Below are 17,739 nucleotides of genomic sequence, written 5' to 3'. Positions count from 1 at the left end.
TTTGGTGCCATCGAAGTACCCGATGCTGCTCGTGCACTGGTGCCAGGCATTTGTTCAGTCCAGTACAAGCAAGTACTTGATAGTGCACGTGACTCTTGTGCCATTCATGTACACTACTTTCATTCACATAGTGCAAGCCGAGTACTTGATGGTGCACATGCACTACATTGCTGCCCACATACTTATTGCAGTGCAACAGTACGCAATTGCAGATTAGAGCTCCGCAAGTTCCGTCCAATTCTACTTATAACCTTGTTTGTACAAAGCTTTTGAAAATGTGGCTATTTGTTCAATAAAACCTTGACCTCTGGCTGCAGCTTCCTCTCCTTTAGCACTAGAAAACTGTAATTGATATTGCTGTGCTCCTCAAATAACTGAAATAAGTAAATAAATGTCTTAGAAGCTTTCTTATTTAGCCCAATACATGCTGATAATTGGATTACACTTCCAGGTTTTTGTTTTAATCCATGTTGTCAGCAGAGTATGTTTGACACTTTTTCCTATGTTTGTTGCTATGCGTTTGGTCTTTGGATTGCAGATTTCTCAGTGTCCATTATAATTTGTGTTGTGAACATTGTTAGTGGATGACTAACAATGTGCTCTGGATCTCGTTACTAGATTGCAAGTGTTTTGGTTCATACATGAATAAAATACCATGGTCATTAGATTATGTTTATACCACTCCTATGCTAATGTACAATTGCGTACCCAGCTTTTGTTACTTCATTTCCATATAAGAAAACAAATGGATTTTTTTAATTCTGATATTTGTTTTTTTTGGCTTATGAAATGCTAATGCTTAGATATTTTTCAGTCCTTTTAGTGAAAGAAATCCAGAAAAAAAGCAACAGTCGGAGGAATATCATGGACACCAGGAATTGCAATTCAACCTTTGAGGCACTAACCCCCTAAAAAGTACAAAAAAGTCTTTGGAGATTATTTTCCACTAAAGAAGCTCTACAGTTGTTACCAATGTGCGTTCTTTAGACAAACAGCCTTTTTCTTTGCAGAATTGGTAGCAGACCCCAATAGAATGATGAATGGGACATAGTACCTCACAACAAAGGAGTAAGGAGTATCTCTTGAGTATGTCTACATATTAACATTACAAGGAACTGTAATCAATCAAGTGACCTACAAATGAGAAAGACAACACAAATGTATAGAATGTAATAAATCTTTCCAGGCTAAATGTAGCTTGGATAACAACAGAAAATGTATACATTTACACGGGACACCAACCATGGACACATCTACTTATTGATGTCTTCTGCATAAAAGGCAACTCTAGCAACCCATCAGAATATCCCCTCGTGAGAGGCTAGCCCAGAGCATTGCCATGTAAATAAACACTGAATATGAGAAGAAAAATGGCGATCTTCTAACAAACCAAATGTGCCAGCTAATGCCTTAATATTGACTTTTGTACCAGCAAGAAAGGAACTAAGAGAGAGTTAGAATACAGAAATAATGCCTACAAGGTGTTACCTTCGCTGAACACCTGTACACAGTGGGACTATCAGTAGAAATGATTTACTTAATTTGTCATGGCAAAGACAAAGGTGCACCTCATTTAAGTTCACAGCTTTGCAGTTGTAACATTAGTACCAAGAATTTAGAGTGTAGAGAGGTTATTTTTCATTTATATGTGTTAGCTACATTTTACTAACTTGAAAGTACTAACCTGGACAGATACAGGAGAATCTACATTCATTTACTCAGTGTCTCTAGGATTTCATTACAACTATGTAATTATTTAAACATAATGTGGTCCAATGGGGGAGGCGAAACAAATGCACTAAATGTGACAGAGATTTGTATATAAATACCTATCTGGAAAAACATTAAGGAGATCTCAGCATATTAAGACAAAATAAAAAAAGCCATTGGATGGTAGGCAAACAAAACCATACTGTAAAAAAAAAGATTCTGTGTCTCAAAGGTAAAGGCTATATCACAAATGGCTCTCATTGGACAAAAGTCAGGCTACACTTAACGAAGGCCTTATAAATGCACTGAATGTGACCAGATGTTCATTACAAAGCCAATTCTGCTGATAGATCAACAAACTCATACTGGTTGGAAACCATGTGAATGCTCTGAATGCAAGGTTTTCAGTCAAAAAGATGGGCTAGTACTACATCACAGAAATCACACTGGAAAGAAACCATATAAATGTTCTGAATGTTCCGAATGTGCCAAGACTTCCAAGCAAAAGAGTAAATCGTCATCACATGAGAGAATTCACATGGGGGGAGAACGATATAGATGTTCTGAGTGTAATAAGGCTTTTACACAAAAGCGTGATTTAACATTTCATGAGAGAATTCACACTAGGGAAAAACTATATATATGTTCTGAATGTAATGAGGGGTTCCATCAAAAATCCAGTCTGATAAAACATCAAAGAACACACACTGGCGAGAAACCATATAAATGTTCTGAATGTCAAAAAGCTTTCTCCATAAGAAATAGTCTAACCCTTCACCAGAGAACACACACTGGCGAGAAACCATATAAATGTTTCAAATGTGCAAAATCTTTTACTGGAATAGGTGGACTAACCAGCCACCAGAAAACTCACACCGGTGAGAAACCATATAAGTGCTCTGAATGTGAGAAGGCTTTTACTTTAAAGTCATCATTGGTAATACATCAGAGAGTTCACACTGGGATAAAACCTTATGGATGTTCTGAATGTGAGAAGGCTTTCATTACAAAAGGACAGTTAAAAATACATCACTTGTTTCACACTGGTGAGACTCCCTACAAATGTTCTGAGTGTGACAAGTGTTTCGTCACAAAGGCCCCGCTGATAATACATCAAAGAAATCACACTGGCGAGAAACCATATAAATGTTCTGAATGTCAAAAAGCTTTTACCACTAGAGGTAGTCTAACCCTTCACCAGAGAACACACACTGGCGAGAAACCATATAAATGTTCTGAGTGTGACAAGTTTTTCATCACAAAGGCCCAGCTGATAATACATCAAAGAAATCACACTGGCGAGAAACCATATAAATGTTTCGAATGTCAAAAATCTTTTACTGGAATAGGTGGACTAACCAGCCACCAGAAAACTCACACCGGTGAGAAACCATATAAGTGCTCTGAATGTGAGAAGGCTTTTACTTTAAAGTCATCATTGGTAATACATCAGAGAGTTCACACTGGGATAAAACCTTATGGATGTTCTGAATGTGAGAAGGCTTTCATTACAAAAGGACAGTTAAAAATACATCGCTTGTTTCACACTGGTGAGACTCCCTACAAATGTTCTGAGTGTGACAAGGGTTTCAAAACCAAGCATTATCTGATGCAACATCAGATTGATCACACTGGAGAGAAACCGTATAAGTGTACTGATTGTGACATGGCTTTCAAAATAAAATCTGGGTTGTCATTACACCAGAGCAATCACAAGGGAGTGAAACCATATAATTGCTCTGAATGTGGCAAGGCTTTCATTCTGAAGGCTGAACTATTAGTACACCAGAGATATCACACTGGAGAGAGACCCTACAAATGTTCTGAATGTGACAAGTCATTCGCTGTTAAGAAAAGGCTGACAGTACATCAGAGAACTCACACTGGAGAGAAACCCTATAAATGTTCTGAATGTGATAAGACTTTCAGGCGTAATGATAATCTGTACGCTCATCAGAGAATCCACACTGGAGAGACACCATATAAATGTACCGAATGTAACAAGGCTTTCAGGCAAAAGAGGCATCTTTCAGTTCATCAGAAAATCCACACAGGGGAGAAACCATATAAATGTTCTGAATGTGACAAGGTTTTTATTAGAAAGAGAAATCTGATGATACATCAGAGGATTCACAGTGGAGAGAAACCATATATATGCTCTGTATGTTATAAACCTTTCAATCAAAAAGGTAATCTGTTGCGTCATCTGAGAAGCCACACACCTTCACTACATGTGTAGATCCAGTGACAAATAAGATTATTTACAACAGAGAAACCAAGTACATTTACTTAATGTGACAATGCTTTCCTGGAAAAAGATTATATATCACTATCTGGGAAGAGATAAAGGAAACAAATCATATTATTGTACTAAGAGCCTGATTACAAGTAGTTATCGCCTCTAATAAATAATGATACCACGGGGTATGGTATTTATATGGTGCGATAAATAGCTCCTATTATGAGTTTATGGGGAACAACATACAGATTTAGATGTTTAACGCCCCAAAATCCGCATGATACAGTAAATACTGTGTGTTTTCTGTGGTTAAATGTCCTCAGGTTTAGCCTGCCAAAATTTAACAAAGGTTGAGTTATTCAACACGTCCGATAAATATTGGATGTGTTAAATACCTTTAAACTCGTAATTCCGACCTATGAGTAAACAGGGGTTAGTACATGGGTCTGAAAGTTAGAAGCAATTCATAATCAGGCTGAAACTGGAAAAAGTCTTTCACTAAATAGTGTGATCATATGACAGTCACTGTAGACTAAATCATTTAAATATTCTGAATATACATTACAGAAATATCACTTATAGTAAAAAGGAGAACTCACACTAGTGTGATACTGTATGCATGTTCTGAATGTGGCAAGACTTTCAAGTAAAAAAGTCCTCTCCCATGACATCAGATCGTCCACACCAGGGAAATCACGAAACCCTCTAAATATTTTGCATTTTAACAATGAAAACTTATACCTGATACAGAGCAGATAGAGGATCGGGCATAAAGGAATCATGCATGGCTACAGGAAGCCATCCTTCGTCTACTGATGTTATATTTCATATCGGTACCTTGACATGGGTTTAGAGAACATCGTATTCTTTCCCTACATCATCTCCCCTTCATTTCATAAGAATGAGCCTTTCAAGGACATAACTCCAAATAAGGACAGAAAGCCTTATAGGGACTGAACGCCTTATAAGTACTGAGGCCTTTTAAGGACTAAACCTTTCACCTAGTTTCATGACGAGAGTGAACTCTGCCCAATTGATTTTGCTAAGACGTCATCTTTAGCACATATGAATAATTTATGAGAACACTCTCCAGGGGGCATACCTCAACTCTCCTATCTACGTACAAATGCTTATTCCCCAATGTCATCCTTATACTGAACAATGGGTAACACACATGCATAGACTGTATAAATACAGCACCTTTTACTATCAGTAGTCAGGAGGGACCAGAGACCTCGAGGCCGACACACTGACCAGAGACGCTGCGGCTCAGATATGCCATCCCTCCAGCTGACTGAGGTCTGACCATCCCTTGCGGGGTATCCAGCTCAAGTCCAGGACAAAGACCCACACTTTCACTCTTCAGGTATGGAGGTTTGACTAAATCCTAGTGGGATTCTTGGTTCATAGATTCTAGGCTTTAGACTATTAGGCTCTTAGGCTTATTAGCTCTTTCGCACCTACACACATGCTAGGTTCATCTAGTCAGGCATCGTAGGAGTACGTACTGTATTTTATAAATGCATTTTATATTCATGTACATGTTCATGACTATTGAAAAATGGTAGAGCTGTACCATTCCTTTTTATTCACTGTACTGCTGATACTATATTTCCGCTATTGTGTTACAGTTATAGCAGCACATATATTTAACAGAAGAACAACGATATAATAAATTCCTATTGTAAATGTCCTGACTGTTTCTTCTATGTGTCTCTCTGAGAGCAAAACAGACACGCATGAGTGACTGAGTGAAAAGTAATATATGGTTTCCACAAGTCTGAGGTTATTGTGTTCTGAGGTTGCCAAAAATGAATCTCTCTGATTGCTGGAGATTTTAGTAGGCAAACCATAGGCTGATATATGCGGTGGGGTGTACAGAGTTAGTCTACTATCAGACCCACAGCATAGGTCCTGCATGACAGGGTACTATTAGGACTACACTACACAGAGGTACAGGAAATAACAGTGACCTAAATGTTCAGAATACTGTACAGCTTGGGGAGATGAGAGTAAGTGTGGATATCATTGGCCTGCCAATGTACATTTGAAAACTGTTACCGAAGACGCCCACTACAAGAAGAAAAATCACTAATACACAGAATAACTGAATAACCATTTAAGCAACAGAGCAGGCAGAAGGAAACTAGACAATTAAGCATCACTTAACATATTGTAAAAAGTACAACATACTGAAGAAACATCATTCAGATTAAAATAGAGGCAAAACGGTTATATGTGGTTATGAAAGACTAAATGAAGCCCAGAAATGATTGATAACTCCTATCATACAAGGTTAGTTGACATTCTACTACATGATTTACCAAATGTGTAGAGAAAAACTGAGCAATCGGAATGATGCAGAATCTGCAATACAAGAAAGATACAGGAGACGGTGGTCACTTTATCAGATTCCAGTATCATCCCGTAATCTAGATTAAAGTATGGCAGAAACACTGGGACCGCGAGCTAGATTAAATTATGAAATTACAATTATTTCTAAACTGCTGTTTCACCACCGCATTCTGCAATTGAGCGAAATCAAATATATCACATAAAATGCATCGCTGGCCCTTAAGAATGCTTGAAACTGAGCTTTTCACTTCAAGGTGTTACATATATATTTGTGAACATGAATCAATTTTGGAGACATTATTGGATTAATATAAACCTTTAATTGGATCTGAAAACCTGTTAATGCATTGATGAAATGACTCCCTTCTTTGCATTACTTTATTTGCTTGTCCACTTCAGGGTCTGAGGCATACAGGGAGGAAAGATATCTGGGTCAAAGACATCAAACAATGTGAAAGATCTGTTCCTGGAAAAGTTTTTAGAATGAGTAATTCCCTCCATTCACCGGTCTTGAGTGTGCTGGTTGCTATGTATTGCATCATTGCATTTTGACAATTGTTTCTCTCAAGATTTGTCATTTACACAATTGCACAAAGAGCAGCTCTCCCCTGAATATTTATTAGTTATTGCCTTTAGATGTAGTTAGTGTAATAAAATCAAAGAGCCCATCTCAAGGAGCGTGATGAGGTGGCAGTAATACTTAAAGCAGCCTCAGATGCCCGACATATTTTGTAATGGTTTAGGATTGTGAATCGGACACACGCCGATTGTCCTCACCAGCTCCACCAGGATCCAGATTTGACCTGGACTCGCTATTGGACCGCATGCCCTACTAACGGCCGGCCCCCGGACTCCTCAATCTTGACTCCAACTCATTGTGTTTTTCCCACCTTGGGCCGCCGCATTACCCTCAGCCCCCATACACACAACTCGCCAGACCGCAGCTGAACCCCTCCACACCCACAGGACTTCTGTTGGTCATCATCCTTCCTCCCATTCCTTGGGATGTTTTTTCGCTTCAAATAGGTGTTCTTACTCCTGTGTACTCTAGCTGGCAGTACACAAAGCTCACTGGCCCCCCCACCCATCACCAGAGATTGTTTTCTCCTGGTTTACTCCCCCATCGGCACCTATGCTACGGTAACCTGGTCCTGAAGATGACCCTGACTCACTAAGGGTCGAAAAGTTGTTGAGTCGCAGGGCAACTTTCAGTGCTTGCCTCTGGTTCACATAGTGGTAATGTCTGTGTAATCGCATGTAAATAATTTATTGTGAACCTAAAGTTCTTTGTAAATATTTCACCACTGTGCACTCTGTGCCATTTATCGCTGTGTCACTTGTCACTTGCGCCGTTCACCTTGTGTGTCACAAGCACATATGTGCACAAAGTGTTTTCTGGTTATACTTTCAGTGTAAACAGTGCTGATACTGTTGTTTGCCTACACTTTTTCCAAAATACATAGTGCCATTGGCACATTCTTCTACTTTGGAGTCTCTCTTTTCTTTTCCTTTTGCAACTATATGTGCATACTTATATAATAGCGTAAATTGAATGTTAACTGTTGAGATATTGTCCATGTTACATTCATCGCCCAGTTCTCAACTGGGTATATGGGTGTACTCCTGTCGTTGTTCTCTAAATTCTACATGGTAGCACAAAGGGGATTCTGGATTGGGACCAGTACACATACAAGTACATGACAATTACTTGGTAAGGTGTCCCTTAGCCAGATGCTCTTTTATGGAGAGAGTGTTACTATGTACCATTATGGTGGCTTGATATACTAAACTAAAAAAAAGGTTATCTGGGATCTACCCTTTCTTATCAGGAAAAGGATTGGGTCAACAATATCAAAAAATCAGAGTTCCTTCTCCTGGGTTCACTATCAATCAGATCACTAATTGGTCATGGGGTCTTCCCTAGGAGTGCAAGGAGGTTGTAGTGTTACATTAGTTACCAAATTTACACTTGAATGCGAATGGTGCCCACAGGTATCAACAAAGACATGAAACAGTAGTATTTTGTATAAAAATATTGATCAATTATTTATTAAAAAGGCAAAGTAAAAACAAATTAGAATAAGTAACAACATATACAGGATTTCAAATTTTATCATAGGATTTTACAAACACAAAAAAACATATTTAAAAGATTACTATTAAAACATTATACTGTCATTTATACAATGATTTAGGTTTAAAATTAAATTGGACATGGGAACGAAAAAGTGTTGACGCAGCGTTTCGGTGCCTCTTTATTTTGCACCTTCTTCAAGGACTCGTTCACGATTCAGTTATTCTACTCTGAAAACATACAGTGATACATAACGTTAGGCCCATATTTTCGTACATTTGCACATAGATATTAATAACATTTCTAGATTTATACTAATATTTGGTAACTATGAACATCTTTACAAGCACCCTACGGTTCCTTAGCATTCATTTTGTTAACAGAATGCCAGGGATGGAATACATCCCTAATGCTATGGGAGGTCTAATTACTGTTATCTAGACACCTCGTGTTCTACTCCCTGCGGGTTCTCACTATAAGAGGAGAAATGTCGGCTGGATGGGTTCTTTGGTTATTTTTAGTTCAAACTGAACGGTTTAACTTACCCAGGTACAATTATCCTGGTGATATTTCTTGTAATTCAAATTGAACACGTTTCTTCGTGTGCTCACTGTACTTCCTTATCTCTTTTCTCTAAAAGGAATTGTATCATATGTCATGTTCGAGAACTATGCTTATGTTCCCTGCAACTGAACTTTGCTTAGCACTTAAATGATCTTATTCCAATTTTTACCTTGTGCAAGTGCCTTTGGTTAAGCGTCACTTGTTTTAGAAGAGATTGGGGACACGCTTCAGTCCTGTAGGAAGGATGTGTTCTGGTTACAACACTGGTTATCTAGTGTATTTACTCCACCATTTAGCAATTTTACAACTAAAACAGCATGTTGCTGGCTGTCTAGAGGCTCTGTCAGTCTAAATTTAACGTGACATTTCTTACCGGTCCGCTTTACTCTTGGTCTTTTGAGAGTAATGGAGGACGCCTCTGGGAGCTACCTTCTGGTAATTTCATCAACCATTTACTCTGTGAAGTACATTGTTATATTTGTTACTCTCATACCGTTTCATATGTCACTCAATTATACTTCATAGGGATAATTTATTACCTGTATGGTTAAAATGAAAATGTCTTAAGTTTATTTCTTTCTCCTTATAGCTTCATCTTTGTGGGGCTTTTTTAGCACATTAGCGGTCCACTCTATGGGGGAGAATCAGAAAATGATAGCATTTAGTCAAGTATTGACTCTCTATACTTTGCCCTCAAAAGTCAAAAGTCAAAAAGATTTTATTTGTGTTGGTACTCAACCGAGGACCACAAATATACATGAGATAATAGAATAACATTACGTAAGATAAGTACAACAATAATCAATATAAAGCTAACATGGATTTAAAAAATTTGTACAAATTATAACATACAAATTCATTCGGGGGATTTATAGCCATTGTTAAAAATTCTTTTTCCTTTGTTAGCTTACAGGATCTGTAAATCGGTAAAATGTAATGGGCGCGAGCTGCTACCACCTTAGAATTAGGGCAAATGAACAATAAGTGCTCCACAGTCTGCTCACCTCCTAAACATAACGTGCATAAGTTGGGGTGATCTCCGGGTAGCCATTTTGTTTTATAGGCTTGTACAGGTAAAATCCCTGCTCGATACATAAAAATTACCCTCCTTGCATTGTGAGAGAGACAGTAAGAAATGTATGGCTGTATATGTTTATACTCAATGACTGTTATAAATAGCTTGAATGTTTTTAGCCTATAGCTATGAGCATAGTCCAAGTCATAACTTAACCTTGGAGTAAAGTTTTTAAGAAATAGTTTTAATTGTGAAGTGGACCAAGTCTGTAAAATTTCACTCGAAATTTCAGCCATTTGAAACGCCGCAGACATGTTCTTTATAAAACTTTGATTAACGATATCTGTGCCAAAAGTCTCTTTTTGTAGCAAAAACCGGAGAGTTCCTTCCGTAGCGTGTAGTAGCTGGTATGCCCATCTAATTATATTAGCCACAGCCGTGGCAAAGGCACTGGTGATTCCGAATTCCAGCCGAAGGACTTGAACTGGAGTTGCTGTAGGGACCTTCATGATTTTTTTTCAGGATTTTTCCCTCTTGACGATCCATGAAGCCCCATTGTTGAATTGGAATACATTCCGTGGCATAAGACAAGACCGCAGGAATTTTAGCTTTGTAAATTTTTATTAGTGAGGAAAAGTGTCTGCTCCCCGTGGCGTTATAGAATCTCGATAAAGCACCAGCATGTATTTCAGATTTTTTCGTTAACTTATCGATGTGATGTATATTTGTTAGATTCTTGGAGAGAATCCTGCCCAGGTAAATATATTCTTTCTCTTCATCGACCTTTTCCTCACCTAGCTTCCAGATATATTTGGCACTTTTCTTCCTCCCGGAAAAAGCTACGACTTTGGTTTTTCCTATATTCGGGATTAAATAGTTGTCATTTGAGTATATAGACAGTATATCCAGAGATTTTTGGAGACCAAACGGAGTGAGATCGAAAAGGACTATATCGTCCGCATAGAGCAGCAGGTGCACTCTTTGTTGGTTAATTTTCGGGGGCAGACTTGAGCCCTTTTGCAGTTGTGTTGGCAAATCGCTAAGATATAACGAAAACAACATGGGTGCTAGTAGACAGCCCTGTTTAAGTCCATTTTCGGTGTCTATTGATTTCGTTAATCCTTTCTGGCCTCCCATTTGAACACGGCACCACGTCATTGTGTGGAGACTTATTATCGCCTGTAACAGGTATTCGTTAATTCCCAGCCTCCTCAATTTTTTCCACAGGGTAGGGCGATCCACGCGATCAAATGCGGTTGAATAATCTATGAAGGCCATATAGACCGTTTGTTTTCTTATTGTAACGTATTTGTCCAGAAAAAATTGGATTATTGCAATATTGTCCATGACCGAATGTTTGGGTCTGAAACCTGCCTGAAACATAGGGATCAGTCCCTTCGAAAAGGCCCAATTTTTTAATTGCAATAATACCTCTGCCGCGAAGATTTTTCCGGTCGCGTCCATCAGGGCTATTTGACGGTAGTTACCTGCTACCATTCTACAACCTTTTTTATGGATGGGGATTATTGTACTCCCTTGCCATGACTTGGGGACCAGTCCAGAGGAAAAGATATGGTTGAAGAGTGGAGTTAGAAAAAGGCTCCATTCCTTGGAGTTTATTTGTAGGGCCTTTATAGGGATTTGGTCAGGACCAAAGGCTCCTGAGCTTCTTGCCCTCCGAATATGAGTTTCAACCATTATAGTAGTAGTTTTCGGGATTATTTTTTCAATAGATTTTTCCTTTACCTTTTCTGGACTGTTTGTCTGTAGTTTGTCCCCGTTTTTCTTGTACAGTTCTGCCAGGTAAATTTCCCACTCTTTCGGAGGAACAGGTACTGCATGTAATTTCTTTTTTGTCCCAGATAACTTGGCTATTATAGACCAATACGTTCTTTGGTTTGGTTCTTTCACAGCGTTATGTAATTCTACCCAGATTCGGTCTTCAACAGATTTTCTCTCGCTTATTTTTTCTCTCTTGAGTTGGTTTTTCAATTTATTTATTTCTTTCTTTTTAGTGGGAGAGAAATGTAGATATTGCGCGCGTATTAATTTGTTTAGGGTTTTCTTTGTCAATGAGTTCCCTGTTTTATTGTTGTTTTTTCTTTTTAGGGTTATATCAGTTCTTTGATGTTTCCTTTCGATTATTGCCTCCTTAAGCTCAGTGAGCATGGTCTCGAAGTTTTCTATAGGATCTTCTGAGTATAGATTCCTTAAAAACTGTTGTCGATCGACCAGATTTGTCATTTTACTCAATGAGGTGGGGTTCCAGAAGATTCGTCTCTGATCGCTGCTTACCAAAGTTTCCTTTCTCTCAAGGGTCATCAAGCCTTCTTCATCAGACAGAGCCGAACAATTAGTTACAAGTTGCAAAACAGCATGATCGCTCTCTGGAGTGAAATTTGAACAGAGATGGGTCATTGTTTCGAGCTGGTTTTTACCACAAATAATATAGTCTAATATAGATGGTCTCCCGTTTCCTTGTCGTGTATACCCTGCCGGGATGTCGCCTTCCACATTCCCGTTAAGAATTGTTCCGTTTATAGTGAGCAATACAGACAACAACATTTTCCCTCTTTTATTAGATCGAATGTCGTTGGGGAATTGGGGGATTACATGGTCCAGGCTTTCTTCTTCCAGGATTTTTCCCCATTTTTTTATTTCTGTACAAGAAATTTTCCCGTTAAAATCTCCCATGATTATATAGGGTAAAGATGTATGGGTTTCAATTATTTGTATGATAGTTTGCAAGGTCTCGTCATATAAGCTGTCGTGGTTTTTTCCTGGAGGAGCATATACATTGAAAAACAATGTTGGTTTATTTGTAGTCAGATTTGAGGCTTTCAGAGACAGTTTCATACATTGCACGTTTTCACTGCTGGTTTCCACTATCTCCTGGGCCCACGAATAGTCCTCTCTTATTAGAAACGCCAGTCCCCCTTTGGCATGGCCCCGATTCGAGGCTTTCGCATTAATATTGTATACATAGTATCCTTTTTGTAAAAAAGGGTCTATTGCCCAGGTTTCTTGCAGGGACAATATGTCAGGTTGGTTTCTGAGGACTTCCTTCATTTTTTTGTTTGTTCTTCCAGCGATGTTCCACGAAATGATCTTTAGACCTTGGTTAAACGGGATACTTTAGATAGTTAAAACCTTTCTTATAGTTTAGAATCCCTGGTAGCCAGGTCCATGAGTTTTCCATCTTATTTTCTACATATTCTTCCTTTGGTTCCATATGCCACACTTCCCTTTCCCCTTTTTTTACTCGAATTCTTAGTATCTCTTCTCCCTGTTCTGCATTTCTGTTTTGGATACCCTCAAGGTGTCTTAAGGTCTCAGAGGATCTTTGTCCCACTTTCGATTGTAGTGTTGAATAGAGAGTCGTGTTACTATTAAAGGTTAGTTGTTTTTTGTTACCTTTGTACTCCGATTTCTCTATGATGTCATAACCAAATCGGTATATTATCTCTTTTTCTTTCATAATGATACTTGGTATCACTGGAGACCAAAATGAGACTATTGCAATTTTACTTTGACCTCGCATTGGTTGTGATACTAGGTCAATGTCACTGCTAGTCATAAATTGGAGAGGTTTTACGTTCTGTAAGAGATGTAAAATCCTGCTTCTGTTAAGGGAGCTATTGTCGGTGGGGAATAGTTCTTCAAATTGAAGTACCTTAGATTGTGTGGCATTCCAGCAGAAATTTTCTTTTTCAGAAGAGAGTTTCACAGTGTTTTCTTCTGTTGTCGTAGTAACTAAGTTTTCTGGGAGATATACGTCCGCCTTTGGGTTCAAGGATTTCTTACTGTCTGTTGTTGTTCTTTTAGTGGATTCTTCTTTGTTTCTACTTTGCGGAGTACTTTTCTCATCATTTTTCACTTGTGGTTCTTTTTGTGGTATTATATGTTGTTGAAATTTTAATTTGCGTGCTTGCTTTTTATGAATCCTTCTCATAGGTCTTTTCTTCCTTTTATTTTTTTCCTTACACGAAACTTCCTTAGTAGCGTTAGGTGTCTTTTCTCTTACAGATATATCTGATTTGATTTCAATTTTTGATTCCTCGCCTACATTTGTAGAATCCTTGTCTGGTCTTTCACTTCCCGTTTTTTTATTGAATATCGGGTATTGTTTTTCTTTTTTTGGGGGATTTTCTCTAAACAGACGTTTCAGAGAGAAAAGAGTGGATTCGTTGAGATGATCTTTCTTTCTCCTATTATCAGTTGATTTAAGATTATCTTCTGATGTCTGAGTAGATGTATGGCAGATGGTTTGCTTGTTTTTATTCGTTAGTTGATTGGTATTCTCTGATTTTCCTTCTGTGTTTTTTAAGGACTCCTTTTTTCTTTTCTCTTCAACTAAAAACTTCAGAATGCCGATTTGCACATCCAAAGTTTGATCAGAGTTTTCGAGGATGTTTCCTAGGAAGGAAAGAACTTATTCAAGAATTTCTTGTAATGTAAAGAAAGCCTTAGATAAGGGAATAGACGATTTTTCAGGGTTATTGCTTTCTATTAAAAGTGGATCAAAAAAGGAATCTTGTTCGTGTATAGAAAGTTTTTTTGCATCTGTGTTTGTTGACTTAAGCTCTGGGCTGTTTTCTCCGTCTCTTTGGTTGGATAGACATGAGTCTTTTTGTGGTTGTGTTTGAGGGCTCCCATTGCCCTTTGTCATAAAGATTTCAGAGGTTAGAATATTTTGTTCTGTTGTATGAATTAAAATACTCAAGTCGTCTGATTTGGGTACACCCTCATAGTTTTTGATAGGCGTTGATGATTTCACCACACTAGTGTTGGAATTTTCAGGTTGTTGGTCTCTCATTGTATGTGTAAACTTATTATTGTTGTTGAACACAGTATCGCTGACATTATGAGACAGATGGGGGGGTGCCGATAAGCAAGATCTATCCTCCATGCTTCCTGGTGTTTTATTTTCGAGAGCGGGCATGGTTTTTTCCGGTTTCTTTTTTGCCGATAAAGAAGAGAAATATTCACTGATTGCTGGGGTCAGGCTGCTGCGACCAGCTTTGATTCCGTTGTCAGTGGATTTTCTAACGGCTTCCTCAGTTCCCATTCGCTTCATAAAAATAGTCCGCGAACGTAGTTTCTTAAGACCCATTTTTGTTTTCTGAGGAAACAGCCACTAGTATCGCAACTCTGGAGGTAGGGAGACGTAGATGGAGACCGTAGACTTTCTCTGAAATTATAACTCCACGGTGTACTATATTTTGGTGTTTATTTAGGCGTGGATGTTAAAGGGGTGGCCCGTCCCGTCCTCAGACGTCCCCGCGCCCGGCGTCCCGCTCGCGTCCCGCGTAGCGTGGAGGGTGTGTCTTAAGTAGGAGCAGGGGGCGGGAAGAGACTCCAGGTGCGCTCAGATCTCCTCGCGCTGCACCCTGGGTCTCGCAGTCCCAGCCCCTGTCGGTAAGCCTCGGTTGTATTAGAAACCAAGCAAATAGCCTTCCTCCTGGCTATCTCAACGCGGCAGGCAGCAGGCGATGAGAGGGCAGCAACAAGCACTCCAAGTAGATAGCGCACAAAAGCAGCTACGAGCGGCGCCCGCGAAGCGGGGGCCGCGAGCTGTTAAAGCGCCTTCGACCAATCCAGGAACAGCAGCCAGGTAGCAGAGGCGGAGCAGGGGCGGGAAGAGACTCCAGGTGCGCTCAGATCTCCTCGCGCTGCACCCTGGGTCTCGCAGTCCCAGCCCCTGTCGGTAAGCCTCGGTTGTATTAGAAACCAAGCAAATAGCCTTCCTCCTGGCTATCTCAACGCGGCAGGCAGCAGGCGATGAGAGGGCAGCAACAAGCACTCCAAGTAGATAGCGCACAAAAGCAGCTACGAGCGGCGCCCGCGAAGCGGGGGCCGCGAGCTGTTAAAGCGCCTTCGACCAATCCAGGAACAGCAGCCAGGTAGCAGAGGCGGAGCAGGGGCGGGAAGAGACTCCAGGTGCGCTCAGATCTCCTCGCGCTGCACCCTGGGTCTCGCAGTCCCAGCCCCTGTCGGTAAGCCTCGGTTGTATTAGAAACCAAGCAAATAGCCTTCCTCCTGGCTATCTCAACGCGGCAGGCAGCAGGCGATGAGAGGGCAGCAACAAGCACTCCAAGTAGATAGCGCACAAAAGCAGCTACGAGCGGCGCCCGCGAAGCGGGGGCCGCGAGCTGTTAAAGCGCCTTCGACCAATCCAGGAACAGCAGCCAGGTAGCAGAGGCGGAGCAGGGGCGGGAAGAGACTCCAGGTGCGCTCAGATCTCCTCGCGCTGCACCCTGGGTCTCGCAGTCCCAGCCCCTGTCGGTAAGCCTCGGTTGTATTAGAAACCAAGCAAATAGCCTTCCTCCTGGCTATCTCAACGCGGCAGGCAGCAGGCGATGAGAGGGCAGCAACAAGCACTCCAAGTAGATAGCGCACAAAAGCAGCTACGAGCTGCCCTCAATTTTACTTTATTTCTTATAGATTGTCTTTACTTAGTTCAACTCTTAGGGAATGCCTAAGCCTGGCCACGGTATTGGGAGTCAGAAGGGGACTTTCTCACTTGCTCACCTTTAAAGGATAGCTGAACTGCACGGCGTCCTCCACCTTCCTGGGCTTGTTTGGAATGAATGGTTACTGCTCTTGACCCCCATTCTAATACTACGTCTTATTGGGCGATTGCTTACACCTGTGGTTCATCATTCCAACAAAGAGACCGAGCCCGGTTGAACATCGTGGTATTTTCGAGAAACGGTGGTAAATTAATGGTTCCCCAAGTAAAGAAGAGGCCGCTCTCACTACAAATAGTAAGAATACGCGAAGGGTATCAAATTGGTTATCAAACATAGATAATTCTAAAAAGACTTTTATGAAGTTCCGTTTCTAACGTTTAACCCTGATAATAAACGGGATGCAGATATGACAGAAAAAAACCCAGTTAAAAACATTCAAAACACAGAGACCTTAAATCACGAGGAACAACAATCAGTATAGTGACTATAAGAGGTACACTACAAGATGGCGACCGGTGTGTTTAACTAAAAACATCCACCTAACACAACTGGTGGAATGATGAACCACAGGTGTAAGCAATCGCCCAATAAGACGTAGTATTAGAATGGGGGTCAAGAGCAGTAACCATTCATTCCAAACAAGCCCAGGAAGGTGGAGGACGCCGTGCAGTTCAGCTATCCTTTAAAGGTGAGCAAGTGAGAAAGTCCCCTTCTGACTCCCAATACCGTGGCCAGGCTTAGGCATTCCCTAAGAGTTGAACTAAGTAAAGACAATCTATAAGAAATAAAGTAAAATTGAGGGCAAAGTATAGAGAGTCAATACTTGACTAAATGCTATCATTTTCTGATTCTCCCTCATAGAGTGGACCGCTAATGTGCTAAAAAAGCCCCACAAAGATGAAGCTATAAGGAGAAAGAAATAAACTTAAGACATTTTCATTTTAACCATACAGGAAATAAATTATCCCTATGAAGTATAATTGAGTGACATATGAAACGGTATGAGAGTAACAAATATAACAATGTACTTCACAGAGTAAATGGTTGATGAAATTACCAGAAGGTAGCTCCCAGAGGCGTCCTCCATTACTCTCAAAAGACCAAGAGTAAAGCGGACCGGTAAGAAATGTCACGTTAAATTTAGACTGACAGAGCCTCTAGACAGCCAGCAACATGCTGTTTTAGTTGTAAAATTGCTAAATGGTGGAGTAAATACACTAGATAACCAGTGTTGTAACCAGAACACATCCTTCCTACAGGACTGAAGCGTGTCCCCAATCTCTTCTAAAACAAGTGACGCTCAACCAAA

The 17,739-nt window shown here is 40.1% G+C and overlaps 1 protein-coding gene across 2 annotated transcripts in view; it reads left to right on the top strand.

Annotated features, from left to right (window-relative positions):
* LOC147700366 (uncharacterized) overlaps window positions 1–17,739 on the top strand; it is a 379,926-nt gene that overhangs the window by 224,268 nt on the left and 137,919 nt on the right. Inside the window, exon 4 of one of the 2 annotated variants that reach the window (XM_086935723.1) lies at window positions 2,235–3,914. In XM_086935723.1, the coding sequence (XP_086791849.1) occupies window positions 2,235–3,914 (1,680 nt within the window). Of the gene's footprint in view, window positions 1–814; window positions 5,660–17,739 lie in introns of those variants that run through there. The other variant, XM_086935721.1, reaches the window with a different exon arrangement.

Source organism: Lissotriton vulgaris, chromosome 8, assembly GCF_964263255.1.
Source record: "Lissotriton vulgaris chromosome 8, aLisVul1.2, whole genome shotgun sequence".
In the NCBI taxonomy this organism is placed as follows: Eukaryota; Metazoa; Chordata; class Amphibia; order Caudata; family Salamandridae; genus Lissotriton; species Lissotriton vulgaris.
Note: the sequence above shows the minus strand (reverse complement) of the source record. Positions and strands in the feature narration are given on the sequence as shown.